The sequence below is a fragment of the Prunus mume genome, linkage group LG3, assembly GCF_029339155.1.
Source record: "Prunus mume cultivar Tortuosa linkage group LG3, ASM2933915v1, whole genome shotgun sequence".
Taxonomy (NCBI): domain Eukaryota; kingdom Viridiplantae; phylum Streptophyta; class Magnoliopsida; order Rosales; family Rosaceae; genus Prunus; species Prunus mume.
The window spans coordinates 9,466,910-9,494,196 of NC_142700.1; the positions used below are offsets into that span (position 1 = coordinate 9,466,910).

General features: G+C 37.3%; 3 protein-coding genes and 2 non-coding genes across 9 annotated transcripts; 1 reads left to right on the top strand and 4 right to left on the bottom strand.

The window, feature by feature from the left end:
* Window positions 1-330: 330 nt before the first annotated feature.
* Window positions 331-421, bottom strand: LOC148918669 (small nucleolar RNA snoR116). Its single transcript, XR_016125758.1, has one exon. It is a non-coding gene; the product is annotated as a small nucleolar RNA snoR116 (small nucleolar RNA).
* Window positions 422-482: 61 nt separating this feature from the next.
* LOC148918670 (small nucleolar RNA snoR117) lies at window positions 483-557 on the bottom strand. The gene has a single exon (XR_016125759.1). It is a non-coding gene; the product is annotated as a small nucleolar RNA snoR117 (small nucleolar RNA).
* Window positions 558-1,377: 820 nt separating this feature from the next.
* On the bottom strand, window positions 1,378-5,339 carry LOC103325745 (metal tolerance protein 9-like). The gene is made up of 6 exons (XM_008227929.2): window positions 4,940-5,339; window positions 3,783-3,895; window positions 3,113-3,358; window positions 2,920-3,000; window positions 2,030-2,263; window positions 1,378-1,933 (listed from the first exon to the last, which is right to left on the bottom strand). Exons 1-6 carry the CDS (start codon window positions 5,145-5,147, stop codon window positions 1,589-1,591), a joined length of 1,227 nt encoding a protein of 408 aa, XP_008226151.2. The 5' UTR covers window positions 5,148-5,339; the 3' UTR covers window positions 1,378-1,588.
* A 5,104-nt stretch (window positions 5,340-10,443) lies between these two features.
* On the top strand, window positions 10,444-27,286 carry LOC103325744 (zinc finger (MYND type) family protein / programmed cell death 2 C-terminal domain-containing protein). Of its 5 annotated transcripts, XM_089048947.1 has the most exons (12): window positions 10,446-10,617; window positions 11,090-11,408; window positions 11,488-11,571; window positions 11,686-11,815; window positions 11,900-12,001; window positions 12,173-12,261; window positions 12,368-12,476; window positions 12,558-12,712; window positions 12,874-12,944; window positions 13,045-13,159; window positions 13,307-13,451; window positions 27,118-27,286. In XM_089048947.1, coding segments are annotated over exons 2-12 (1,245 nt in total). In that variant the 5' UTR covers window positions 10,446-10,617; window positions 11,090-11,165; the 3' UTR covers window positions 27,120-27,286. The 5 variants fall into 5 exon arrangements, with proteins under 5 accessions (XP_088905074.1, XP_088905073.1, XP_088905075.1 ...); XM_089048946.1 differs by lacking the exon at window positions 27,118-27,286 and having other exon boundaries at window positions 10,449-10,617; window positions 13,307-13,641; XM_008227927.3 differs by lacking the exon at window positions 27,118-27,286 and having other exon boundaries at window positions 10,452-10,617; window positions 11,686-11,816; window positions 11,904-12,001; window positions 13,307-13,641.
* LOC148918671 (metal tolerance protein 10-like) lies at window positions 13,932-16,375 on the bottom strand. The gene is made up of 6 exons (XM_089048417.1): window positions 16,136-16,375; window positions 15,882-15,994; window positions 15,518-15,763; window positions 15,207-15,287; window positions 14,778-15,008; window positions 13,932-14,520 (listed from the first exon to the last, which is right to left on the bottom strand). The coding sequence occupies exons 1-6, from the start codon at window positions 16,317-16,319 to the stop codon at window positions 14,170-14,172; spliced, it is 1,206 nt and encodes a 401-aa protein (XP_088904543.1). The 5' UTR covers window positions 16,320-16,375; the 3' UTR covers window positions 13,932-14,169.
* Window position 27,287: the final 1 nt, after the last annotated feature.

Here is a 27,287-nt window from a genome sequence, read left to right on the forward strand (position 1 = left end):
GTACACGTTAAGCAGTGAATTGAAAATTGGAAGTTGGATCTATAACTTTGAATGTAGGAACATCTGAATGCATAAACCTTAAGAAAAGAAAGGCAAATGCCAGAATCTCAGTTCCCAGAATCACTGTTGGCAACGTACAGCACTAATAACGCTATGAAAATAAGCGAATCAGAGACTCTAATTTGTTGCCTTTTTCATAGCAAATCCAACAAACCCAACACAAATCCATCGCTTGTTCATTCATCTAAACCCTTCAACAAGAACACCCATCTAAAAAAGATAACAACTTTACCCAAAATCAACACAAAATTTTCATCAATGAAAATAAGAAGGCTCAGAATGTAAAGTTAAGTTGGCATCAACAAGCCCAAAAAGAGAGCTTTCATAGTTTGATGGTATACAGATTTAGTCATCACTGCCTCTCCTACACACCAGAAATTAAAAGAAAAGAAAAACAGAGGAAAACAGAAAATTTCAAGAAGAGGCCTCAGAAGCTAGTGATAGAAACATCAAAGATTATCTCAGATGGTACGGACAATATCAAAACATCACAGGCCAAATTTTATGAAACAGAACAAACACACATAACAATTGCAAGGGTAGCCGAGGAGGGCTGAAAGACGGAGAGGCTGAGACCTATACTTAACTGAGAAAACTAGGTTGATTTGAAGCGAGGTCTCGAGGTGTGCTTAAATAGTAGGGAGAAGTAACCATCAAAACCCTAGTAGTGTTAAATTACCATGATGTCCTTGGTTGGGATGGGTTGGGCTGGAGGTCAGTCCCATTTGGAATTGGGTTAAGGAACTTGTAGCCCATTTTAGAAATTAGAGGCCCAATTCTTGTTTTAAGTAAAATTACTGCAACCCACATTAATCCAGCTTCATACTTGTCATTTAAGTAGGGATTACTGACCTTATTGATATTATCTCCACAAAATCGTTGTCGTGCAACTAGCTCAATTGGTTTAGAGCATTTATCTTGAACATTCTTGTTTGTATAAGTCAAGTGTCTTGAAGAATTAACCCAACCATCGTGGGCGATTTTCTTTTTCTTTTCGGATGGTTGAATTAAGAGAATGAAAATATAGCATATTTTAGTTACTTGACACATTGGCCCTTGTTTTTAGTTCTCATGTTCCTAGCAACCTCTTAGGCATGACAGTGTTGTGAATTGTTGCCTTGTGTATAGTAGGAGATGAGTTGCTTGACAAACAATGGAGAGGTTGAATGACTTCCTGTGCAGATAAGTGAATCAAGGTTCCCTCTTCCTGCGCATGCAGCTGTTTGTTTAGACATTTTAATTAGGTCCGATCTTTTTTATGATTGGTTGCAAAAATTATTTGGGAAGATTAGCATAATTGGACTGAGTAGAACCCTATTGTATGTGGCTCATCACTTTAACATACACAAGCACAACGAAAAACAAAAGTGTTGAGGTTGCTTCGTCAGATAATGTAATTGGTTCCAAGACTAAGAGTTGAGGAACTAAAACCATAAGAAAGGTAATGCCATAAAGTTATAAAACATTTCGCAGATTTAAAAACTGTGTGCTCTGGAAAAGCCTGCTTGTAGCTCCACTACCACCCTCATCATACATTGTTCTTGTGTTCTGGCCTGTGAGTGAACTCAAAATCGATATGCACAAAAGCCCGTTCGACTTCAGGGAGTTGCTCGAGCTTCTCCTGGAGAGTCTCACCAATGTTGTGTGCTTTGTTCAGAAGCATGTCTTCTGGCAAGACAATGTCAACCTCCACAAAGTAATGAGAGCCAAATGTGTATGCTCTCACTGTGTCAATGTGCCTGATCTCTTCATGGTGGTTCCATATCAAATAAGTTAACTTAGCTAAGAAGTCAGGCGGGGCTGTTCTTCCGATTAGCGAATGCACATTCTCCAAAACTGTCTTTGCCCATGTATTAATGGTATATAGTGCTATCTGCAATGTGTTCAAGAACGAAACCAACGTTAATGAATAAACATAATAAATCATATCAGAGGGAGTGAAACTCGTTATGGTGATGAAAGGACTTACAACAATAGCACCAGTAGGATCAATCCACCAGAAAAACCGGACGGCTAAGACTGCTGCTGCTAAACCAACTGAATTAGTAATAACATCGAAAAAATGGTCTTGTGCATAGGCCCGTACAATTTCATTTTTAAATCTGCGACAGTAGACCATGAGAACAAACTTCACTACTGTGACTGAGGCCATGATACCGATCATCCACATCTCTTCCTTAAATTTCATTTTTTCTGGCGGTGACTGCACCCAGAAAATGATACAACGGATATAGAAACAATATTAATTACAAAACAAGCTAAAAATGAGATCCACATAATGAGCCAATATATAGATTGACAAAATTTGGATATGCAGAAATAACGAATTTCAAACAGGATCATGAAATTATGACTTATAGTGAAAATCCAACTCTGTTAATCCCACGATAAAAAATTTGACCAACATATTTAGATTCTGATTTTCATGATTGCTTGGCTGCCAGCATCAAGATATTGCAAGGAATCACCAGTTTAGGTTGAGTTTCTACAGAGGAACATATGGTTGAGTTTTTGAAGTGTCTAAAGTATTCTCTACACACTTAGTATGAGAACTATAGTCTAACCGTTGACTGAAAAGAGATGTTATAGCTTAACAACATACAGTAAGTGTAATGTGAGGACGTCATTAAAAATTGTATTACATAATGCAGCAATAAACTAAGAAACCATTCTCATTCTCAAGTTGAAGTTTAAAATATCATTTCTTCCTTCCCTTGTTGCATACTGGTGTTATTTACTCACCCATACAGGGAAATAATACTATGTTCAACTCACTGATCCGGAGTCTGAAGCCTGACCAGATTCCGTATTAGTCCAAATTTTTAAGTTGGGAGTGGGGGAAAAAAAAGGGTCACTTGCCTGTGAGATGAGTTCCCGAGCAGACTCGAGCAATATTTGCAGTCCAAGAGTTGCCATTACTGATGCAAAGACAATGATACCCTGTATGATCAAGCATAGTCAGTAGAGATATACAAAAAAGAGGAACGGGCTAAGAGATAATGACAACCAACTATTTTCAGAATTGACATGGTTAGAAAGCTTGATGACTTACCACTGGTTGCATACGTTTCTTCCCAATAGGATAGTGATACTGGTTTGGATTTTTCATGGCATGGGCAGTGAACCACAAAATAAAGCCAGACAAGAGATCCAAGAGGGAATCCAATGTAGAGGCAATAACTGCCAATGATCTGCTCATAATTGAAGCATAAACTTTTGCTGCAAAAAGCACCAAATTAGCTATGTTTGATACATGTACTGCCATCCTCTCACTCTTCGCTAGCTGCTTCATTTGATCCTGAGAAGAAATGAATTCAAAACACAGGAGTTTAATCGGGAATTAGACATTGCAGGAAGTGCCATGCCATGAGAAACAATGACTGCATGAACGTCTTCTTGTTAACCAGGCTCATGCACTTAAATATTTATGTAGAGAAAATAAATGAACGATAATGTTGAAATATTATAACATATAGCTCTGTTCTGTCAAACTAACGACAGTTCAATTTTTTCCCCTGTATCGCCAAAATAAGAATTCATTAAAGTATCAAAAAAAGTTAAATGGGATTGGCTGCTAAAACTCAGGTAGCTTCTGCACCCTCTTCCTCAAAATTGAACTAAAATACATCAAATTTTACAAACTTAAAATAAAGAATTATGAAAGCCAATCTGAAATCTACAACTCAATAAAACGAGTGGGAATATAGACATTTTGAACCAACCTCTGTAAGACTTCCTGGCAAACAACCCTCTTCAGTCATGGTCTCCATCTCAGTGAACCCCTCAAGAAGCCTTTCTTGTTGCTTGTAATATTCTTCAACCTTGTATTGCTTCTCTACATTCAAAAGCCCAAGAAAGTTATTAATGAAGCCTATGAAATTATGGAGTGAGAAGGAGAAAGGATGAAAGGCCAAAAAGATAACGGAAGTGTCCTGGATTATCATATACTGATGAAACCGTTGCAGGTAAATTCAGCATGAGGCACATAAAATTTAAGAAAACAACTGAGAAATCCAATCTAATATTAAACCTGCAAGCACTTCAATAACTTATCTTTTAGAGGCAATTAATATTGGAATGTTTGATGGAAAACATACTCCAACAAAGTTGCTCAGTACTCCGAGTTAACATAAACATACCAATAATTTTACACAGCAATCTTATTCCATTTCCTGATCGAACACAAAACTATTCACTAGAAAGGTGTAAATTTCTTCAGCAAACTATACAAATTAGAATGGAACTCATGAAACGAGTTCAACATCATTTTTTTCACTTGACTAGTAGAAATCTGGAATAAAAAAAACTCCCAGACTTCTCTAATTGATAGCAAAATTTTGACCAATGTTTTTATACTTTCATTCTAAATAGCAAAAAGGACTGGTCTTTCAGGCCAGTATAGAAGACAAGACTTCCTCAGACTGGAAATAAATTATTTGAGACGTGTGAATGAACACAACCATTTGCACACTCAAAATGACCAAGTACAACAAAAGACAAACTTCTGCAGATAAACACCAACTTTATAGCATTGAAGAATTAATCACCCTTTAATTCATTCACTAAAGCTTTTTTAAACAAAAGATCTTCGCTTTCAACAACATCCCGGTTTTTTATTTCTTCACACAAATTCAAAACCCAACTCTTCAAAAAGCTTGGAACTTTCAACCACCACCCAAAAATCCTTTTCCTCTCAAACTTTTCTTTTCTTTTAAGAAAAGAACGAACAGAGTGAATTGTGATGGTAACTCCAAGATTCAACCTTTACTTTACAACACCAACAGAAATATCAATATCATCAAGAACACTTCAAATGCAGCGCAAAACAAACACATGGAGAAAGATGGGTAACAATAATAAAGATGAACAGAAGGCTTACTGGAGGTGCAGCAGAGGCGATGGAGAGCAAAACGACGCCGTCCGTTGTCATGGTCTGCAGTTGCTGCAGTGCTCTGCTGGGGTAGCCGAAACTCCTTCACATCGAGTCTCCACGAGGACCTTCCGGGTACGGCGTCGTCTTGTGACACCAGAAGCGGTTCCATTCTGTTGTCACTAGGGCCTCCAGAACTGGGCGGACTCTTGTCCATTTTGCGCAAACAAAAACGTTTCTTGAATATATAAAAACGCTCTTGCGTATAGAAATCAAAACGTTTCTTGTAAAACTGTTCGTGTGTGAATGTGTCTCTTTTGGTTTTGGGAGACGCAGAAAGTTTCTCTCTTCTCCGGAATGCCAACTTACAGTTTGTAACCACCTCCGCTCAATACGTGGAGAGAACTATGAATTTCTGATATTTACGGTCTTTTTTAAATATTGCTGCTACAGGTATCTATCTATCTTTTTATTTATCATATATTCATATATCTATCTATCTATATTTTTTTTCCCCTAAATTAGAAGGGAGAATGGGAAAAACTCACACACACGGGTACTATAGAGGCTTGAATCCAAGAGCACCACTTAGGAGCGCATCAAAGGTTTGGGCCAATCTAAACTAACACCTGTTTGTTTTTATATCTATATATAGATACAGAGAATAATGAAACACTCTGCCTTTTACTTTATATATATATATATATTCAAAATATCACAAAATACTCATAATTAATGAAGATAATTAAAAATAAATAAAAATATCCATTAAACAAGAATAATATAGGAAATTAATATTTTTTTAACTAAAAACAAGATGAGAATACGGGTCATATTTTTATGGAACACAACTAAACTTACTTTATGTTTCTTATATTTAAAATATGAAAAGTAAGATATAAAAAATTCCCAAGAAAATAAAAAGGTTAAAATGTTAAAGCTCAAAAGGGAAAGAATAGAATATTTGATTTTGTGGGTGACGGTGAAATGAATGCATGTGTCATATGTGAATTTTCCTCCTTAGTATGTTTGCAGTTGTGTGCCATTTTCAGAATTGTCCAACGAAGCTTCCCTTTGTCAATGGCCAAAGTCCTAACAAAAGCCACTTTCAGAAGGAATAAGTTTTTCGGTGAATCACTTTTGCATAGTCACCCACACACCCAAAAAAAAAAAAGAAAAAAAAAAAGGGAAACAATCTTTCCTTCGCTCTCAAGTTATATTACAACTACATATTTCATTTAGATACGACTCTAGGTCAGGGTCGGGTGATGATGTTTGATTGACAAGAAATCTCCCATTATCACAATTCGGCCAATGCCATTATCACAATTCTGCCAATGCCATTATCACAATATGCTCACAAGTATGCAACCACTTACCGTAAAAAGAATGCTCTAATAATTAGAGAGATCCTTGATCATTACGTACAGGCGATGCGGCCTACTTGTTTGGGATTCGGTACTGTTTCAGGTGGCATGACTTTCTATATGAAGGTCACAAAGGTCGGCAGTCAGTCTCCATGAAGAGACAATGAGGGAGATGAGGGATAGGATGGGAGTCGGGGAAGGCGGAGATGGAGATGAAGTCTCGTGTTTAATTTGTGTAGTATATTCATGCATGGAACATATATTCACTCTTGGCATTGTCAGCATACGTGTCCAGGTTTCTCTAGCCACTTGTTGACTCCTCATGACTCGAGATGCCCATCTAATTCATGGAAAACAAAAAGAATTATATAATGGATATGCTCTGATATTGGGATTTTCGGTTTCGAGCGACTTGGTCAAGTAATGGGATTGGACATATTTATACATTGCTTTACGAAAGCATTATTTAAATTAATCAAGGTATATTGTAATTTTCAAGATAACTTGTATGGTGGTTGCTGCTTTTGTAGGCACACATAGCTCTTGGACAGCTATATATAGGCTAGCCTAAAGTGCTGTAGTTGATATCTAGAGAAGAAAAAAATATATATACAGTACCGATCTCTTGGAGTAGTCCAAGAGATTTGTGGTCACTCATTATTAGATGTAAATTCAACAGTTCACTCACTCTTTTACTCATTTTAAAAACCTTTTTTTAATTATTCGATTAACATCCAACGGTGAGTGACCACAAATATCTTGGATCCCTGTGATCCAAGAGATTAGGGCTAATATACATATATAACTTATATTAAAGGGCATCTTTGTAGAGCCCATTTCGTATTGTATTTCACTAATCTAAATTGTCTATTTTGTAGATATTAATTGAAAGATCATCTCTACAAAAAATCACTTGAATCTAATATTATTTGACAACTTAATTAAATTATTGAAATTTTAGTACTTCCTTAAAATACCGTGTTTATTGATTTTGTAGGACACAATTGGATATCGAAACGGGTTCCAATTAGTCTAATTTTTTGCAAAGATGATCTATGAATGTAGACTTAACAAATAAATGGTTTAAATCGTTGAAAAAATATTTGTAGAGAACCCTAAAAGGTGTCCCTAAAATAAAATTATTTGAAGAATCCCTCAATAAAAAGGGACTATATATATTAATCGACCAGAAAAACAAAATATTGCTTGCCCGCAATGGATGCGATTTTCAAATAATTCATAGGAACAATCTAAGAGGTTAGTGGAAAACCTTGAGATGATATTAAACAATGAGATATGTTTTCCACTTGGAACAAAAGTATGGTTTAGGTGAGGTGCAGCCAAAGCCCGACAAATATAAAGTTTTTGGTGATCGAAAGAATATTATATAGTAATGTTTGAAGATTATCTTATATCCCATTTACATGGCTGGGTAGGAAAAAGTTGGCCGATCCTTTGATAAAGATTCAATCATGCAGAAGCACAAATTAATATGTTATTTGTTAGTGTCACACTTTTTCAATCTGGATGCCTCGTCATACTCAAATACTTGGTCAAAAATAGTGAATTATATTAAGCGATTTCTAAGTATAGGGGTTTCCTACTCAAATATTTGAACCATTTTTTCCCTCTCGTTTATTATGATTTTTTTTTTTTTTTTTTTTGTGGAAGTTTATTATTGATTTTGAAAATATTTTTCGGGATAAGTCTATCTAAATGATTTTTTGTCGACATAGACTTACTTAAAAAATTTGCTTTTATGTCGACAAACGTTTGTTGGGATAGACTTATGCCTGTTTTAAATTTTAATTTTATAAACTTTCTTTGAGCACAAGACTCCTTTCTTGAGAAAATCATGTGCTCCAATTTGGCAAAAGCAATGGGAATAGGATGTCCAACCACCCACTAAACAGTGCCATTACCTAATTTAGGGGAAAATACACATGAGATATCCCGTCTCTATTTGTTAGGAGTTGATATCCACGTTGGTTCATTTAGATTAGAATTATAAACCTTAGTCAACTATAAGTGTATGTGAAGTTGGCTCAAGAATGCATACTCTAGAGTGACCTCATTTAGTGTTTTTTTATATAATATATATAAGCGATGTTAAAGAAGGAGTAATCGTATCTAGAATCTTAAATATAGGGTTAAATATTCTTAACCAATTAAACTATAATTCTTTTGCTATTTCGTTTAGTGTTAAGTATAACACGGCAAAAGTCTACTACATGTAGCAGATAGTTTTATGATTTTCCTAAAAGCCTAATGTTTGGAATTCAATAAAACTTAAGGAGTAAGTGATCGGCTCATAATTCCATATGTTTTTAGCCATTTGATGTGACAAATATCAAATCAAATGGGTGATCATTTGTTCTTCTATAATGCAGAAGCGAATGAGTGTAAATGTTTACCCATTTGCAAGAGGCATAGTATATGGCACCCAACCAAGCGCCATGATTGACTTGCTTCCCACTAGAAAAGTTTAAACAAGAATATGGCGGAACCTGCAACATAAATGAAGGATGCATTAAGGCCAATTGAAGAAACTAGATAAAGTCACACATGCTTTACATACTGACGATCAGCCACAATCCAAACACAACATTGCACGGGAAAGCCTATTATTTGGATATTTTGTGACACATTAAACATGATGAAACCCAAAAGTACTTATTAAATGTTATTAAACCTTTTGCTCTTGAACTTACTTCAACATTAACCGGGAGTGTGTCGGTTTTTCTTCTTCTATTTTTCTTATTTAAAAAAAAAAGAAAAAAAAAGGAGAATTACTAAACAATAGCTATTTGGGCATTGAGGTGTGTTGTGATCTATGCCTGAATATAAGGCTTGTGGCTTTTATGCCAAAATCTTTTTAGTCTTTTGTAGCTATATTTGGAGATACACTTTGGGCGCTTGTGTTGTCGGTGGGTTTCCTCCTTACTTGAATTAACCCTTTGAGCCCTTTGAATTATAAATGCATTATCGCCCTTATCTCAAGAAACCAATAAGCTATTTCATCATCTATAAGTAGATTACATAATATTAGAATAAATATTTGTTATTTTATTAAAATGCTAATTAGTTATAACCCTTAATAATAGTATAGATACAATTAAATGTTAGGACATAAATGATGTTTTTCTTTTTTTAGAATATATTATGTATTTCTAAAAGCATCCACAATGGGCTCCCTAAACTACCTCCTTAGACAAATTTTAGGGAGGAATTGTAAAAATGCAACTCCAATCACGCTCTCTATCCACCTCCTAAAATAGGGAGTCCTCTAGGAGCTCCTAAATCTGAGGAGAGAGAAATGACTCCTAGTGGCTCTCTATAATTTAATGCTGCTTTATTTAATGAGTATTTCAAACCTTTATTTAATGCTAATCTTTTTTATTTTATTTTTTAATAAAGATGGACCCGATCAAAAAAGAGTTATAGCTTTTATAACTCTCCAAATTAGAGAGTATGGTTGGAGTTGAAATTTTTTAGAGAGCTCCTAAAATAGCTTTCTTATACTCTTAGCCAAATTTTGGCTAAAAAATAGAGAGCATCATTGTGGATGCTCTAAGAGCACCTCCACCCACAAGGTCTAAGTCTAAGGCAAGGGCAAACAAAGGCTATCACTATTCACGTGAATAGTGTCAGCCTTTGCATTTGTGGTTCCACCCATGAGAGCTAAGTCTAGGGCAAGTCTAAGGCAAATACTATTCATATGAGATATGAGGAGATGAATTTGTATATAGTTTTTTGTGTGGGAAGTAAAGAATATGCCTAGGTATTTATTTAAAAAAATTCTGAAATTTTTGGTTTTTTATTTATTTATTTATTATTTTTTTTCTTGACGTCATTACGACGATTCATCATCGCAGCAATTGCCCTGGGCCTGCCCGGGCTGGTGGAACCCACCATGAAACCAGGCTGCATCTGCTGCGCTGGAGGTGTCTTAGGCTCGCCAGGGCAGCCTTTCCCCCAGTTTGGGTATGGCGCTGGCGATGCTCTAAGTAGTGACAGATTTAGAGATCAAATGCAATTTGAATTCATTAATTTTTTTCGCCACAGAAATAATTAATTGTTTTTGCCCGGCAGCCTAATAGCCCACCCCAGAGTTCTTAGCCCGGCCTGCTTAGAGAAATGGTTTCACTCTCTTCAATGGCCCATTTTTCATTCCAGCCCACCCGTAAACCCAGCCTTAACTCCTTCTTCCCTTCTCTTCTGATAATTCACAGTTCACATAGCTTCACCAGCTGCGCCACTGCCAGCCGTCCCATCCCGGGTCTCTTTTCTTTGTCATTTGAGCTCTCTTTTTTATTACAGGTAATGCCTCTATCGACTCTGTGTTCATTTAAGGGTTTGTTGATTCACTTTTTAATTTTGTATTTGTGTTATGATTTCTGTCAGTTTTGATTTTGATTTGGGTTTTTAGATTAAGTCATGTTTGTTTTGATTGATTGGCTGGATGGATATGTTACTGGTTAGCTTGGACCTATAAGCCTCTACTTATCTGCTTGTGTTTTCTAGTTCTTTAAATTGAGGTTTCTCTGCTGTTGCGTGATACTTTATCTGGGAGTTTTGTGCATTTAGTTTTCATTGGTATGCTTCACCAGATTTTGCTTACTGGGTGTTTTTTTTAATAACAATATTTGGGTTCTTCATTTTTATTATTCTTATTTTGACTTCTCTTTCTTCTTCTGTCAAGTCCATGCAAATACTATAATTGTTTGTTTTACATTTTATTGGAATTCAGTACTTGAAGAAAAAGTATCATTCAACTTCAATGTACAATCAGGTTTTAGGTGAATTAAGGTCTATTCAAATTTGAGATTGAAAAAAAATAAGCTGCTTTAGCCTAAATTGCCAAAGAAATGGCTGGTGGTCTGAAAGATGATGATACGGAAGAGTTTAAGGGTCTTCGAATCACCTCACTGGACGATGAAAGCGATGAAGAAGAAGAACAAAATGAACAAGATATTGTTATTGATGAAGATGATGAAGAAGAAGAAGACGAAGAAGCAAGAAACTCTGTGGTTTTAGGTTTTCTGAAAAAGCCTAAGACAGCCCGCTCTCTTCTTCGCCATTTCTTCCCTTCCAAGGCTGGAGGCGTTCCCGTATGCTATTAAACCCTTCAATTTATGTTTACTTACGGTTCAGACTTCTTTTTAATGGTGTTTTTTCTTTGTCATATAGGCTTGGTTGGATCCAGAAAATTTGCCATCCGGAAGATCTTGTTTTTGCGACATATGTGATGAACCTTTGCAGTTTGTGCTTCAGGTTATTGATGATACTTGAATTTCATTGATAAAATTATATCTATATTTTGCCCTTTTAAGCAATAAAAAGATGAATGGTTGTGATCTTTAGTCTTTCTGATTATTGGACTACAAGGTGTATGCACCAGAGGAGAAGCAATCTGCATTTCATCGAACTTTATTTGTTTTTATGTGTACATCAATGGTTTGTCTTCGTCGAGATCAACATGAACAATGGAAATGCCATCAGGACAAGCCTTCTAGAAGGTATTGTTCTTCCTGTTTTGTCTATAACCAAAGGGTTTTTAGTTTCTGTTTCTGGTTATGTAATGTTTTTTTTTTTTTTTCCTGAAGTGTGAAGGTTTTCCGCTGCCAATTACCCCGTGATAATCCTTTCTACTCAAGTGAGCCACCAAAGAAGGATAGTACAGACCTGCCTCTTAAGGCTGGAGGTAGCATCTTGTTTAACTTTGCATTTAAAGTTGCTAGCTTTTGACCTTTGAATTATTGCTTGATTGTTTAACATACAACCTTGCTTAGATATATTCAGTAAGCAGTCTTTACGTATTTAACATGTTCTGCCATGTAAGGGCTCTTTTGATGATCTTTTCCTATTGGTCTAGCTGCACTCTGTAATTGGTGTGGCAGCTGGAAGGGGATTAAACGCTGTACAGGTTGCAGAAGAGCACTTTATTGCTCAGAGAAACATTGGGTAATTTGATTTGTTAGGTTTCTGCTATGTTCTTTTTTTTTTTTTTTTGCTTTCAAATAGCAACAGCCATCCCTAGAGATTACCAAATTTTTTCTTTGATTTGTAGGTCAAGCATTCTCGGACTGGTCATGAACATGATTGTCAACGATTGAGGATAAATTCTCAGTTGGCTGACAGTAGCTCTGATGAAACCACTCCTGCAGTACTTCTAAAAGGCACAGCGCTTTTTCCTTGTTATAGGAATAGAATAGGACTTTCTGAGAACCTGTATTTATGTATTTTTCATTTGTGAACAGTTGCAAGCAACAATGTATGGCCAGAGTACAAAATTATACAGGAGTCTGAAAGTTCATACGAGACAGATATGCCTGATGATACTGTATGCTCTAATTCCTTGGTGTCTAGTAACCGGACAGATGATGCACTAATGTCAATAGCTGAGAATTTTGAGGTATTAATCTTTGTTATCTCACAGTCTAACATTTATGTTATCTTTCTGTAGGCAGAAATGAAAGTTGTGTTCTCCACTTTTCTTCTTTTCTTTTTACCCCTGGTAGAAGAAAATTCATGTTTAATTGCTTAAACTTTTACATGTTTATACCCCTGTAAAAGGGTGATGATGACAGAAAGAGCTGGGCTTCATTCCATGAGCGCATAGCCCTGGCACCTGAGCAAGTATTGAGGTTATTTATATTTTCAATAAATCATAATCACTATTTTCCTACACCCCATTTTACTTTACAAATTATGGATCAATTACTTTTTTTTGTTTCCACTTAATAGGTATTGTAGAATTCCTGGTGCAAAACCCTTATGGCCCGTGTCAAGTGGCCGTCCATCCAAGGCTGATATTCCTAAATGCAGTTATTGTGCCGGTCCATTGTGTTTTGAATTTCAGGTATTGGATCATGAATGTGATCTTGACAATTTTTTGTTATGGTTAAAGCCCAACTCAAAGTTTCTGCATTTTAATTTCTTTTATGCTTGCAGTTGCCATTTTCTTTCTAGTCGGTTTTTTGACCGTATGTATTTTGTTTGGCTTCAGATTATGCCACAGTTGCTATTTTACTTTGATGTGAAGAATGACGTGGACTCTCTTGATTGGGCTACAATTGCTGTTTATACATGTGAAGCCTCCTGTGATGCAAGTGTGGCTTACAAAGAAGAATTTGCTTGGGTTCAACTTTCTTAGTCATTTGGTTCTTTGCCAGATACTTTGTACCCCTAGATTAGGAGATATAGCTGTTCAAGTCTTGATCAAGAATTTAGAAAATCGGAATGATAAGATTTTGATTGTGAAGAATTGTCACAGTTGTTTTGTTTTATGAATCGGAATGATGAAATTTTGATAATGTACCTCCTCCATTTCACACGCACCTAGATTCCTGTATTCAACCTCAATTTTGTGTTTGCTTGTTAGAAGTGAAATAGACAGTTTTGTGTATGCCTTAGGGTTTGGATTCTTCTATTAAAAGCTAGTTTTCCCCTTCTCTTTTCTCATTTCCTTCTCTCTTCTCCTAACATTCTCTCCTCCCTCCAGCCATGTTAAAAGTTGTGATGCTCGTGGCTTGAGCACTGACCGGCGGTGTTCATGGTGGCAAAAACGGAAAACATCAAATGATGATTTTATTAACTTTTTCTTTAGGTGGATAAGAAGAGCAATCTTTGGGTTGAAAAAGAACCATCCATCCCAAATTTTTACTTTCTTTATTTTTTATCCGAACACGTTGAGGTTCAAGTAGCTCGAAATAAACATATAAACTTTATTCATACAGACAAGTAGTTCAATAACTGTGGCCTACTCTATGTTCAATTCCCTTCTTCAAATGTTGGGATTGATTTTTAATAATTGAAAAAAGAGCTAGTTCAAACAACACTTGGCTACTGTTCTTGTTATGTGTTTCTTGATCATGAAGCCAACTTTGGCTTGTGCTCTGGCCTGTGAGTAATATCAAAGTCCACATGAACAAAAGCTCTTTCAACCTCAGGAAGGTTTTCAAGCTTCTCTTGAAGTGTTTCTCCAATGTTATGTGCATGACTAAGAGACATGTCCCCAGGCAAGACTATGTCAACTTCCACAAAATAGTTGCAACCAAAAGTATAGGCTCTCACTGTCTCAATGTGCTGGATCTCCTTGTCATGGTTCCAAATCAGATATGTCAACTTTGCCAAGTACTCTGCTGGTGCTGTCTTCCCAATCAGTGACCACACATTTTCCATCACTGTTTTTGCCCAATTTCCCATTGTATACAAAGCAATCTGCAGGCATTGTATTTCAAATATATATCAATTACACTTGTTGCCATAAAATAGTTTTGGGTTAGATATCCTTGTGCTTTGTTCGGATTTTCAATTCGTTCCTTGCGTTCTCAATTTGGCCAATTTGGTCCCTGTGTTTTAATATGTTAACGTCAAATTAGGCAAAAGGGACAAGGACCAAATTTGTCAAATTCAAAACACAAAGACCAAAATGGTGTTGTAATAAAATTAGGTGTTAATTAATATATTGGACTTACAATGATAGCTCCAACAGGGTCAATCCACCAGTAAAACCTGATTGCTAAAACTGCTGATGCAAGACCAATTCCATTAGTGATGACATCAAATAGATGATCTTGTGCATATGCTCGAACAATTTCGTTTTTGAATCTACGACAATATGCCATCAGCACAAACTTCACCACTGTGGCAGACACCATGATCCCTATCATCCATTTTTCTTTCAGTGGGTCCCTATCAGGTTGAGCCTACATGGAAAGAAATTCATAAGGACCTATTTACATTTTTGGTGTTCAAAATTTCACTCAATAAGAAAAACTTGATGCTTCAAACCATATTGATCTATAGGAGAATGAGTTGGAAATGCAGATATAATCATATATATTGAGTCACTGACTGTGTTCAAGACTTCTTGCTCTACTATCAACTGATGAACTCCTACGTACCTTTGTGAGAAGTTGCCGTCCCGATTCGAACAAGATTTGTAATCCAAGAGTTGCCATTACTGATGCAAAAACAACAATTCCCTGCAATGCATTTGAGATTTAGTATATGAATGGAGAAAATTGCAAGTGAAATGTTCTCATACTGTACAAAAATTCCCTACAAACTTTGGAAGCAATTTCTTGACAAATTTGGTATCATGTTCCCATATTGAAATGTTGCTCCTAGAAAGATATTGGTTTAATAAGCTTGAAATCTTTTCCTGTGTGCATATTTTTGTCTGATGTCTCCTCAAATTATTGGATATGCTTACCACAGGCTGCATCCGATTCTTGCCAATCGGGTACCGGTATTGATTTGGTTTTCTCATTGCATTGGATGTAAACCAAAGAATGAACCCTGACAAGAGGTCTAACAGAGAATCCAATGTTGAAGCTATTACTGCTAATGATCTGCTCTCAAATGAAGCATACACTTTTGCCAGGAAAAGCACCAAATTAGCCACATTAGATGCATATATTGCTATCCTTTCATTTCTTGCAAGTTGGTTCACCTCATCCTGAAATCAAGAGTTTGTATGCAAATTGCAATAATTAAGAAAAATTCAACATTTGAATTAGTGGAGATCATTTTATAGCTGCAAATTACCACTAATCTAAGGCAAATTAATAGCAGACCTCTGTTAAACTCCCAGGCCAAAACCCTGTTTCCGAAAATATGTCCAACTCATTGAATCCTTTGAGAAGTTTATTCTGCCTCTTGTAATATTCGGCAATTTTTCTTTGCCTCCCTGTGATAGCAATAGAGAGAATTTCAATGTTAATATAAGTTTTAAGACAAATATAATTTGTCTTTGTCAATCACATCTATTAAATTGACATAAAGTGTATGAAAGTACTGCATAAAGAGGACGTAGGATAAGAGCTTTTACTTAATGACTCAACAAAAGAGCCTAAGCCAAAATAAGAATCCTTGTTTCTGTCTGGAAGCTTGAAGCCATCCATATTGAGCCTCCATGCTGCCTCAGTCGGCATTGTCACAGCCTCTCCTGTCACATCCGGCGACAGAAGCTCAGTCCGGTAATCCGAAGAATCTGTTCGAAGATCTGTCACCATTTTTCTCAGCAGAAAGAATTTGCTAGGAAGGCAAGCATTTGCAGCTCAATATATAAAGCAAACATAGGCAGATGTACAAGGTTTACTATTCTATAATGTACATTAACCCAAGTAAAGAAAGAATCTAATAGAAACTTGAAATTATTATTATAATCAGTAGATAAGCATGGACAATGCCGGTCTGATACCACGCGCTCTTAAAATTTATATTTTAGTAGCAGTTTTCAGAAACTGAAGATGATTTTTGAGTATGCCTATTGGAGCATAAGAGCTGACTTTTGTGAATGGAATATATTGAAGGCTTAAGTGCTATAGTGCTCTTGAAACATTGATCAATCTCCACTAAATTCTTTTAAAGTTAAAGTGACTTATTTTACTTCATTGATCAATGTTTTGTATATGACTTTGGCTTTTACCGTCAAGTCTGTTAAAAATGCTTACGCGGCACCAATGGAACCCACTATTTTGCTAAACTAAGTGTCATGTGTGAAAAAAAAAAAAAATAATTGTCTTTTAAAAAACTTAATTTAACTATTAAAAATAAAAATAATCCTTTAAAACCAAAAAATCCCCAATTTCCCTCCAACAACCCCATTATCCCTTCTCAGTCACCATAACCACAACCACAACCACCCCGACCTGCTCCTCTCTCTTCCTCCAACCCCAAAGTTCCCAAGTGCACATTCATATACACTTTTCAACGAACTCGGAGAAGTCACTTTCAAGCTGTTCTTCTCCACCACAAACCTCCCCACACAAACCCCACAAAGAAGAAACCAAACCCCAATTAAAAATCCCAGCTTTTCCTTCATCTTAGACACTGACACTAACTCTCCAATTTATTGCTCCAAAGAGAGAGAACCAGATCAAACCCAATCTTACAAGGAACAGGTTTTCCCCAACAAAATCTCGTCTTTTTTAAAACCTAAATCTAAAAATTTGATAATGAAGAGGAACTAGTTATTTCTCACTGCAAGTTTTCTGGGTCTGGAACTAAATTTCGTGGGAACCGTAGAAAGGTCAAAGAGGTAGGTTTTTTTTTTTTTTTTTTTGGGCGTATGTGTAGATTTAGAGAAGAAAAGTATCTAAAGTGGAAAATGTTATAAATTATTAAAATAAATCAAGGGCATGTTTACGTATTAGTAATGGGTATAGAAGGAAATGAAATGATTTTCATTCCTGACTTTTCCTGAGTTTACTTGTAATCAGAATGAAAAAATAAGTGAGCCCCATCTCAAAATCTGTAATCGCATTCCTCAAAACTAGGTATCGGATCAACTAGGGAGTAGTTGATACGACTCTCATTCCTGTTTTCTCTTAATGACTTTCAAAAATACCCTTACCACTTTACCATAATTCTAAAATTAATTTGAATTCTGATTCATGCAAATTTGTAAACAATAACAATGAAAATCAATCTCATTCCTTTGTTAATTCCATATATTTAGTAAACAATTTAATGGAAATGATTTTTCTCATAATGATTCAGTAGTTTCCCGATTCCTAAATTCTCCGATTCCTTACTTTATTCATTACTGATACGTAAATATGCCCCAAAAATTTTAGCTAGGAAGGGAAAATGAATAATGGTGTTGGGGGAGGGGAATTGGGGATTTTTTGGTTTTAAAATATTATTTTTATTTTTAATAGTTAAATTAAGTTTTTTTAAAGATTTTTTTAATTTTTTTAATTTTTTTTTTCACACATGACATTTAGTTTAGCAAAATAGTGAGTTCCATTGGTGCCATATCAGTATTTTTAAAGAAAATTTTAATAGACTTGACTGTGAGGGGCAAAGTGAGTCACAAAACATCACTCAATGAGGCAAAGTGAGTAACTTTAACTTAAAGGGGGTTTAGTGATGTTTCAGGGGGCACTATAACACTTAATCCTATATTAAATGTGTGTGGATGGAATTTTAGTATCTTACTTGAAGAATTTGTCTTCATACCACACGGATTCAAATATGCTAATTTTGATGTGCATTTATTAGATGTGCCTGCTTGCCTTATTTCTTGGAAGGAGACACACCTCGCTTTAACAAATCACAGTGCACAATTCATCAAAATACAAAAAGAAATTTTTTTTACATACATGTGAAACTGTAATTGACAGGAATCTAAGAGTTCCCATTTCCACGAGAAAGCGCCATATTAAAAAGGAAAAAAAACACTGAAGACTATATTGGGCCAGAAAGGCTTTACACTTTTTGGTACCAATGAATGACCTGGTTACATACTGGACCAGCTTTATTGGGCTGAGTTGAATGGTTTTCGAAATTGGGCAATCTTGGAGTCTAAAAAAAGTCCAGTTATTGATCATGCAAGGGCTGAACAATTTGAAATAGTAAGTCGTGCAAATGAAAGAATTTGAATAAATACGTACACCGATGCATAAGTGTGGAAGGGTCGTACGACTGTGTGCCAATATTAAATGTTCATTTCTTTTCTTATTATTTGTGATTGTATTTGATGTGATTATAATTTCTTTTACGTTTAAATTCGTTTTCCCTGTATTAAACAATGGATCATCCAATTCATTTAAATCAAAATGTTAAAACCATCAACATGATTGGACTGGATTTTAGCCTTAGCTTCATCAAATTAGATTGTAAAATCTAAAACTAAAACTACATTATATCATATGTCAAATTTTGAAAATGTTAACATGTTCAAATTGACGAACACCCCTAATTCCTCATGAGAGAACTTCTCACAAGAATCAACAAAAACTAATTGCATGTTTTTTTAATGATCAACTAATTTATAAGTAATTATGGTACATAGACGCATGGAGAACTCATAGTGAATCCCACACACATTCAATGATCAATGTATGTTGTATGAGTTAAGTGATTAAAATTATTTGTACATAGATTTTATAGTGATTCCAAGCACATTTAGTAGTTGATGCATGTTAAAGACAACCATGTCACATAGATTTTATATATATAAAGTTTCATTGAAGAATTTGAGGGACACTTTTGTAGGGTTAATTTTGGATTGTATTTCACTAATCCAAACTATCTTTTTTGTAGATATTCGTTAAAAGATTATCTCTACAAAAAATCATTTGAATCCAGTATCATTTGACCATTCAATTAAATTATTAAAATTTAAGTACTTTTTTGAAGTATCGTGTTCATTGATTTTGTTGGTCTCAATTAAATGTCTTAATGATTTTCAATTTGTTTGATTTCTTTGCAAGGATAACCAATGAATAAATACTTGAAAATTTGACGGTTTGGTTCGGTGAAAAAAAAATCGTAAGGTAACCTAAATAGTGTCCCTCAAATAAGCTAATTTGAGGGATGTTTCAATAAAAGCTCTCTCTCTATATATTAACTAGAAAAACAAAATATTGCTTGCCTGCAATGGGATGCGATATTCAAATAATTCATAGGAACAATCTAAGAGGTTAGTGGAAAACCTTGAGATGATCTGAAACAATGAGATATGTTTTCCGCTTGTGAAAAAAAGATGAGGTGCAGCCAAAACCCGACAAATATTTGGTGATCGAAAGAATATTATATAGTAATGGTTGAAGATTATCTTACATACCATTTACATGGCTGGGTAGGTAAAAGTTGGCCGATCCTTTGATAAAGATTCAATCATGCAGAAGCACAAATTAATATGTTATTTGTTAGTGTCACACTGTTTCAATCTGGATGCCTCGTCATACTCAAATATTTGTCAAAAATAGTGAATTATATTAAGTGATTTATAAGTTTAGGGGTTTCCTACTCAAATATTTGAACCATTTGTTCCCTCTCGTTTATTATGATTATTTTTTTTACAAATTTATAAATAAACCCAATCCTAGACATGTATTTATAAAAAAACCCAAGCACTATTTAAACATAGAAACACACCCAAAATCAACTACAAAGTCAACTTTTTGGGTGTGTTTATAAATGGGTTTTAAGTGTGTGTAATGATGGGTTTTGGGTGTGTTTATAAAGTGTTTTGGGTGTTGGGTTTTTTTATAATTTCAACCTCCATTTTGGGTGTTTTAGTGAAACTCCCTATTTTTTTTTGGGTGTGGAAGTTTATTATTTATTTTGAAGATATTTTTCGGGATAAGTCTATCTCAATGATGTTTTGTCCGCATAGACTTACTCAACAAATTTACTTCTATGTCAACCAATGTTCGTCGGGATAGACTTGTGCCCGTTTAAAATTTAATTTTATAAACTTTCTTTGAGCACAAGAGTCCTTTCTTGAGATTGAGAATATCATGTGCTCCAATTTGGCAAAAGCAATGGGAATAGAATGTCCAACCACCCACTAAACAGTGGCATTCTCTATTTGTCAGGAGTTGATATCCACATTGGTTCATTTATATACTTGGTAAACTATATATACTTTAGGTGGTTTGGATGAGGGAAAATAACTCAGAATTTATGACATGACCCGTCCTGAATTTCCCGGAACCCGAGATTTAACCCTGCGGAGACCCCGGCATCACACCTACGCCGGGTTCACTCCTTAAATCTATGTCCTCGTTTACCAGAGAGAATTAAGGGCACGAGACTTTCTGCCAAATTTGGCAGAGTCTCCCCTGTAAATTGAACATTTCTCCAAAATTTCTACCTGCATAAAACACATTTTATAACCTAACCGGCAGCACGCACAATATAATCTCATGCAATTTACATAAAGGGCCTCCGGCCTTCAAATGATTCTAGCAGAACTGCCCACAATATTTTTAAAATAACTTAATGCATCAAACATGCATATAATAAATTCAAAATCTATTTATGTACACCTTCACTCACTTAGTCCCCAGGACAAGCCTCAATTCAATCAAGTTTTGGGACCAACAACGAGATCCAAACCAAACTCAATAAGACCACCTAAGTGGGGTCTAATCTGTGGCTGCACCTAGTAACTTCAGGCTGCCTACGTACCCTACTAAGGGATCAAGCCACACGTAGCTCTTTCGTATCTATCCTGGCTCCTAATATCAAATAAACCATCACCGCCATACAATTTCATACATTCTAGGATTTATCCAACACAACACACCAAACACAATCATATCTCCCCTCATACGTCGGGACGCACCCGCCACGTATGAGGTCTGCAACACGCCGGCTAATCCAAAGACGCTTGCGACCTCACACCGGGCCTGGCTACATTCTCACCACCCTCACACAATCATATCTCCTCATACGCCGGACGCACCCGGCCACGTATGGGGTCCGCAACACGCCGGCTAATCCAAAGACGCGCGGCGACTCACACCGGGCTCGCTACATTCTCACCACCTCACACAATCATATCTCCTCATACGCCGGGACGCGCCCGCCACGTATGGGGTCCGCTAACACGCCGGCTAATCCAAAGACGCGCGGCGACCTCACACCGGGTCCGCTACATTCTCACCATCCTCACACAATCATATCTCCCTCATACGCCGGACGCGCCCGCCACGTCACGGGTCTGCAACACGCCGGCTAATCCAAAGATGCGTGCGACCTCACACTAGGTCCGCTACATTCTCACCAGCCCTCACACAATCATATCTCCTCATACGCCGGGACGCGCCGCCACGTATGGGGTCCATCAACATGCCGGCTAATCCAAAGACGCGTGCGACCTCACACCGGGCTGGCTACATTCTCACCAGCCACACGGGTTTAAAGGCCTCAACATGATCACAATATGAGGGGGTACGTGGGGTAGTGCGTATAGCACTGTAAACTAACATTCGATCGCTTTATTTACCTTTATACATCCACACAATTAAATATATAATATATAATTTCTACTCCCATACAAACCTCAATCCTGGTATAGCATCTGATAATTCCTCAATTTAAATCATATAATAATATCCTAAATTCACGTATAAACCATTTAACTCAACAACGCTCAAGACCTATCACTAAAGTCATTCTAACCCTCCTGGGATGGTAGAACTACAACGAAAGTCTAGCGGTCAACCCAAGGTCAAACTACCAAAACTTGGTCAAACAGGCCCGCGGGGCCCACGACCTCCAAATTATGATCCGAAAGTTTCTATAGGTTCTACAAGGTCTAGGACACATGTCCTGCAAGTTTGGTCCAGATCGGATGGTCGGATCGCTCACGATCGCACGATCGGACGGTCACTAAAACCCTAACCCTAGGGTTGGCATTTCCGGAGTATCCGGGACTCCATTTTACGATCCGTCAAATCCTACACGATCCTGGTAATATCTAGATCAACATATTATAACTTCAGGACCATCCAACGGTCCAAACCTAGTGAACCCAGAAAATACGCGATATGCGATTACCGTTCAGAACTCTAACGGTATCCAAAATAAGATCCGAGCACACCTAAGCGCTCGTGACATCGAGAGGATCGCAGTGGGATAAAAATGCCCCTCAGCTATAGTGCCCACGCGCCGCCACACGCGCCGGCAGCGCGTGGGTGTCTAAAGCGATATCGCATCACCGGAAAACTTCCAAATCGAGAGCCAAGACTCCTACCCTAGGTAATACACCTAATTTAGAGTCACTTTTGTTCTTGGGCATACCCCAAAAATTGACCGGAGGTGGCCGGAATCGCGATCGCAAAATCGGCCGAACCCTAAATAGAAAATCGGATGATCTACACTCAAAATCAATGCAAACCTACCCAACCATTAGCTAGAGCTCGGAAAATAGATGAGAAACCATACCTCACTTGCCGGAATCGGTGGCCGGACGACGGAGAACGAAGCCGGCGAAGTTTTGGACCAAACCGAGCTGTTTTCTTGATTTTCCGGCGAAATCCCGGCCGGCGGGACTGGCTGGGGTAGGAAGAGGACGGCGGTCATTTTGGTACCGCCCGTCAAGTTTGGTGGCGGACGAGAGCACGGCCGGCCAAACGTGGCGGTTGTTCCACCGCGAACCCGAGGAGAGAGAGGAGACGCGGAGAGAGAGAGAGAGACGGGGGCAATTCCGTCTTTTTATCAAAAATCCATTTTCCAAATATTTACGATTATGCCACTGAGCTTCATTTGATCATATCTCTCTCGTTACAACTCCGATTCGAGCCCATTACGTGTCTACGGACTCATCTCACCGTGCTCTACGCAACGGTACAACCGGAATTCCCAAATTCCTTCCGAATAAGAAAATGACTAAAATACCCATATCCTACGGGTAATTTCTCAATTACACTTAAATAAATTAAAACATAGGATAAATTTGGGGTCGGGGTGTTACAATTTAACTAAAAGTCGGGAATTTAATAGGAAAAATTGACAATTCCCTTGTTTGGCAACTTAAGCACGGAATTGATTAAATGACATGCGGAAAATATTGTGGAAATTGGAGCATCAAATTTTGGAGTTTAATCTCCACAAAAATATGTGTCATTTCACAATTTTCATAGTGTCATTTACAAAATTCGACATACATAAATTCAAATATTGAAATTTTCAATTGCTAGAAATTGAAATGATGGAAATCTAAATTCCGTCATTTTAGAATTCTATGTAATTTTCAATTTCTTCATCCAAACGGAAGGTTAGAGTAATTAATTTGGCTCAAGAATTTATACTTTAGAGTGACCTCATTTAGTGTTTTGAATATATATATATATATATATATATATATAGAGATATTAAAAGAGCGAGTAATTGAATCTAGAATTTTGAATATAAGATTAAATATTCTTAATCAATTGAACTATAATCGACTTCGTTTAGTGTTAAGCATAACATCTTAGTTAAGTTGGTTGCTCACATGGCAAAAGTCTACTACGTGTAGCACATAGTTTTATGGTTTTCCTAAAAGCCTAATGTTTGGAATTCCATATGTTTTTAGCCATTTGATATGACTATTATCAAATTAAATGGGTGATCATCTGTTCTTCTATAATGCACAAGCGAATGAGTGTAAATGTTTACCCATTTGCAAGGGGCATAATAAATTGCACTCAATCAAGCGCCAAGATTGACTTGCTTCCCACTAGAAAAGTTTAAACAAGAATATGGTGGAACTTGCAACATAAATGAAGGATACATAGGGTTTAGGGTTCTAGTTTCTGATGGACTTCCTAGTCCCCCATAAGTGTAATAGCTTGATTTTTTTATTTTTTTTTCTGCGGGGAAAATCTATGGTTTCTAGACTCTGCGAGTCTAGGCTTTTTCCCTGAGTTATCTTTTCTCCTTGATGTCTAGTAACCGGACAGATGATGCACTAATGTCAATAGCAGAGAATTTCAATGTATTGTTATCTCACAGTCTAACATTTATGTTATCTTTCTGTAGGTAGAAATGAAAGTTGTGTTCTCCACTTTTCGTCTTCTTTTCTTTTTAGGCCCGTGTAGAACTCCTGGTGCTAAACCCTTATGGCCCGTGTCAAGTGGCCGTCCATCCAAGGCTGATATTCCCAAATGCAGTTTCAGACCGTCTCGTGGGCTTAGACAAGGAGACCCTCTGTCTCCTTACCTGTTCTTGCTGGTAAGCGATGTATTCTCCAAAAATCTGTCAAAATGTATCTCGGGAGGATGGATCAAAGGCATTAAGATGGCACAAAGAAGCCCTGTTCTTTCCCACCTCCTTTTTGCAGATGACTCCCTTTTCTTTCTCAGAGCTGACGTGACTAACTGCCGAAGATTTATGCATTTGCTGAATCGTTATTGTGCTGCCTCAGGACAATTAGTTAATCATCAAAAATCTTGTCTCTACTTTAGTAGTAATACTCCTACTGAGGTGAAGACTACAATTGGCTCTATTCTAGCTGTGGAGGGAACAGACAATCCTGGAAATTACCTGGGGATGCCTACTATGTGGGGGAGATCAAAGAAGGCAGCTATGAATTATGTAAAGGAGCGTGTTAAGGACAAGATTTCGGGCTGGAAGCAGAGCTCGCTTTCATTAGCAGGGAAGGAAGTCCTTATAAAGGCTATTGCCACTGCTGTTCCAACGTACCCCATGCAGTGTTTCAAATTTACAAAAGGTCTATGTGAGGAAATCAACAGTGAGATGGCCAAGTTCTGGTGGGGAAAGCCTGACTCGGACACTAAGATTCATTGGAAGTCTTGGTCTGATTTATGCCTTCCTAAATCTGAGGGTGGGTTGGGTTTCAGAGATCTCAATACCTTCAATTTAGCCCTCCTTGGTAAACAGGCATGGAGACTGATTCATGAGCCTAATTCCTACTGGGCAAAATTGATTAAGGCCAGGTACTTTCCAGATTGTGATTTTATAAACGCTGTGGCTGGTCACCGTCCTTCTTGGGGTTGGATTAGCTTGCTGGAAGGCAGAGAGGTTGTTAAGGAAAATATGAGGCATCAAGTTTTCAATGGCCTCAATACTAAGATTTGGCAGGATCGTTGGCTTCTGCCTCCTCACAACGGTTTTGTTGTGCCGCTGAACAATGTACCGATGAATGCTCCCCAATTGGTAAGCGAGATTTTAGATGGCCAGACCAGAACATGGAACACTCAAGCTCTAGCTCAGTATGTGAGCCAGGACACCATTATGCTTATCAGGGAGGTCCCTATTGGTAACTTGCACAGGGATGACAGAATTGTTTGGCCCTGGAACAAATCCGGTTTGTATTCTGTGAAGTCTGTTACAATCTGAAGGTGGTCTCTGCTTCTTACAGCGGAGGGAATAACCGGTCGTCCCATGTGATTGAAAAAGGTGTGTGGAAGGATATTTAGGCGTCTCCCACTCTCCCAAAAATCAAGTTTTTCCTCTGGCGCATGATGGTTAGGGCCTTGCCTACTAAGTTGAATCTGTATCGCAGAAGAATTACTTCATCTTCACTTTGCCCCATATGCAATCAGTATGAAGAATCTGAGGAACACGCTATCTTTCTGTGTCCTTGGACCCAAGCTGTCTGGTTTGGCTCACCATTAAATTACCGTGTGAACCCGCAAAGCCTCACTACTTTTGATCGCTGGTTCAATGGGCTGTTAAATAGTCAGATGTTCTCAAAATCTGATAGAGTATGGGTTTTGTCTTTGGTTAGTTTTATCTCGTGGGAGATATGGAAAGCAAGGTGCAAGTTTCTTTTTGAAGACATTACAATCGATCCCAGAAGTGTGGTGGAACGGGCTGCCTCAGCAGCAGAGGAATTTGGTGCGCTGAGGCATCACGCTTTCTCCACCAGAAACGGGGCTGGTGTCCTCTCCCAGCTCGCCGGTATTTGGAAACCCCCTGTTAACGGTGCAATTAAGATCAATTTCGATGCCGCTTGGAAAAACCATGAGGCAGGTTTGGGTGTGGTGATGAGAAATCAGAACAAGGATTTCTGCTATGGTTTTGCTAGTAAACGATGTTGTAATAATGCACTGAATGCAGAAACTGAAGCAGCTATAGAGGCTCTAAGATGTGCAAGGCTGAGAGGCTACTCAAAGGTGGAGATGGAATCAGACTCAAAAGTCCTCATTGACAATATCAAAGGTAATGTATGCACGAAGGCCTGGACCATTCTTCCTTTACTAGATGAGATCAGACGCCTGAGTACAGGGTTCTCTGATGTGGAATGGCGTTGGATCCCTCGTGGAGCAAATCGCGCGGCTCATGTGACGGCGGCGATAGGATTAAGGGCGGTGTGTCCGCAAGGATGGGCTAACCAGCCACCTCCGTCCCTGGTGCGGGTTCTGGCTTCTGATGGACTTCCTAGTCCCCCTTAGTTGTAATTTTTGTTTTCAGTGTTTTTGTCTCTGTGGGGAAAAACTGGTTTCTAGACTCTCTGAGTTTAGTTTTTTTTCCCTGAGTTTCTATTAGCTTTTCAGGTTAGTATCTTTTTGTACGCCTCTTTTGCTATCAATGAAAGCTCCTTGGTCCAAAAAAAAAAGAAAAAGTCATTTGGTTCCTTGCCAGATACTTTGTACCCCTAGATTAGGAGATATAGCTGTTCAAGTCTTGTTATTGAATCAAGAATTGAGAAAATCGGAAAGATAAGATTTTGATTGTGAAGAATTGTCACAGTTGTTTTGTTTAATGAATCGGATTGATGAGATTTTGATAAT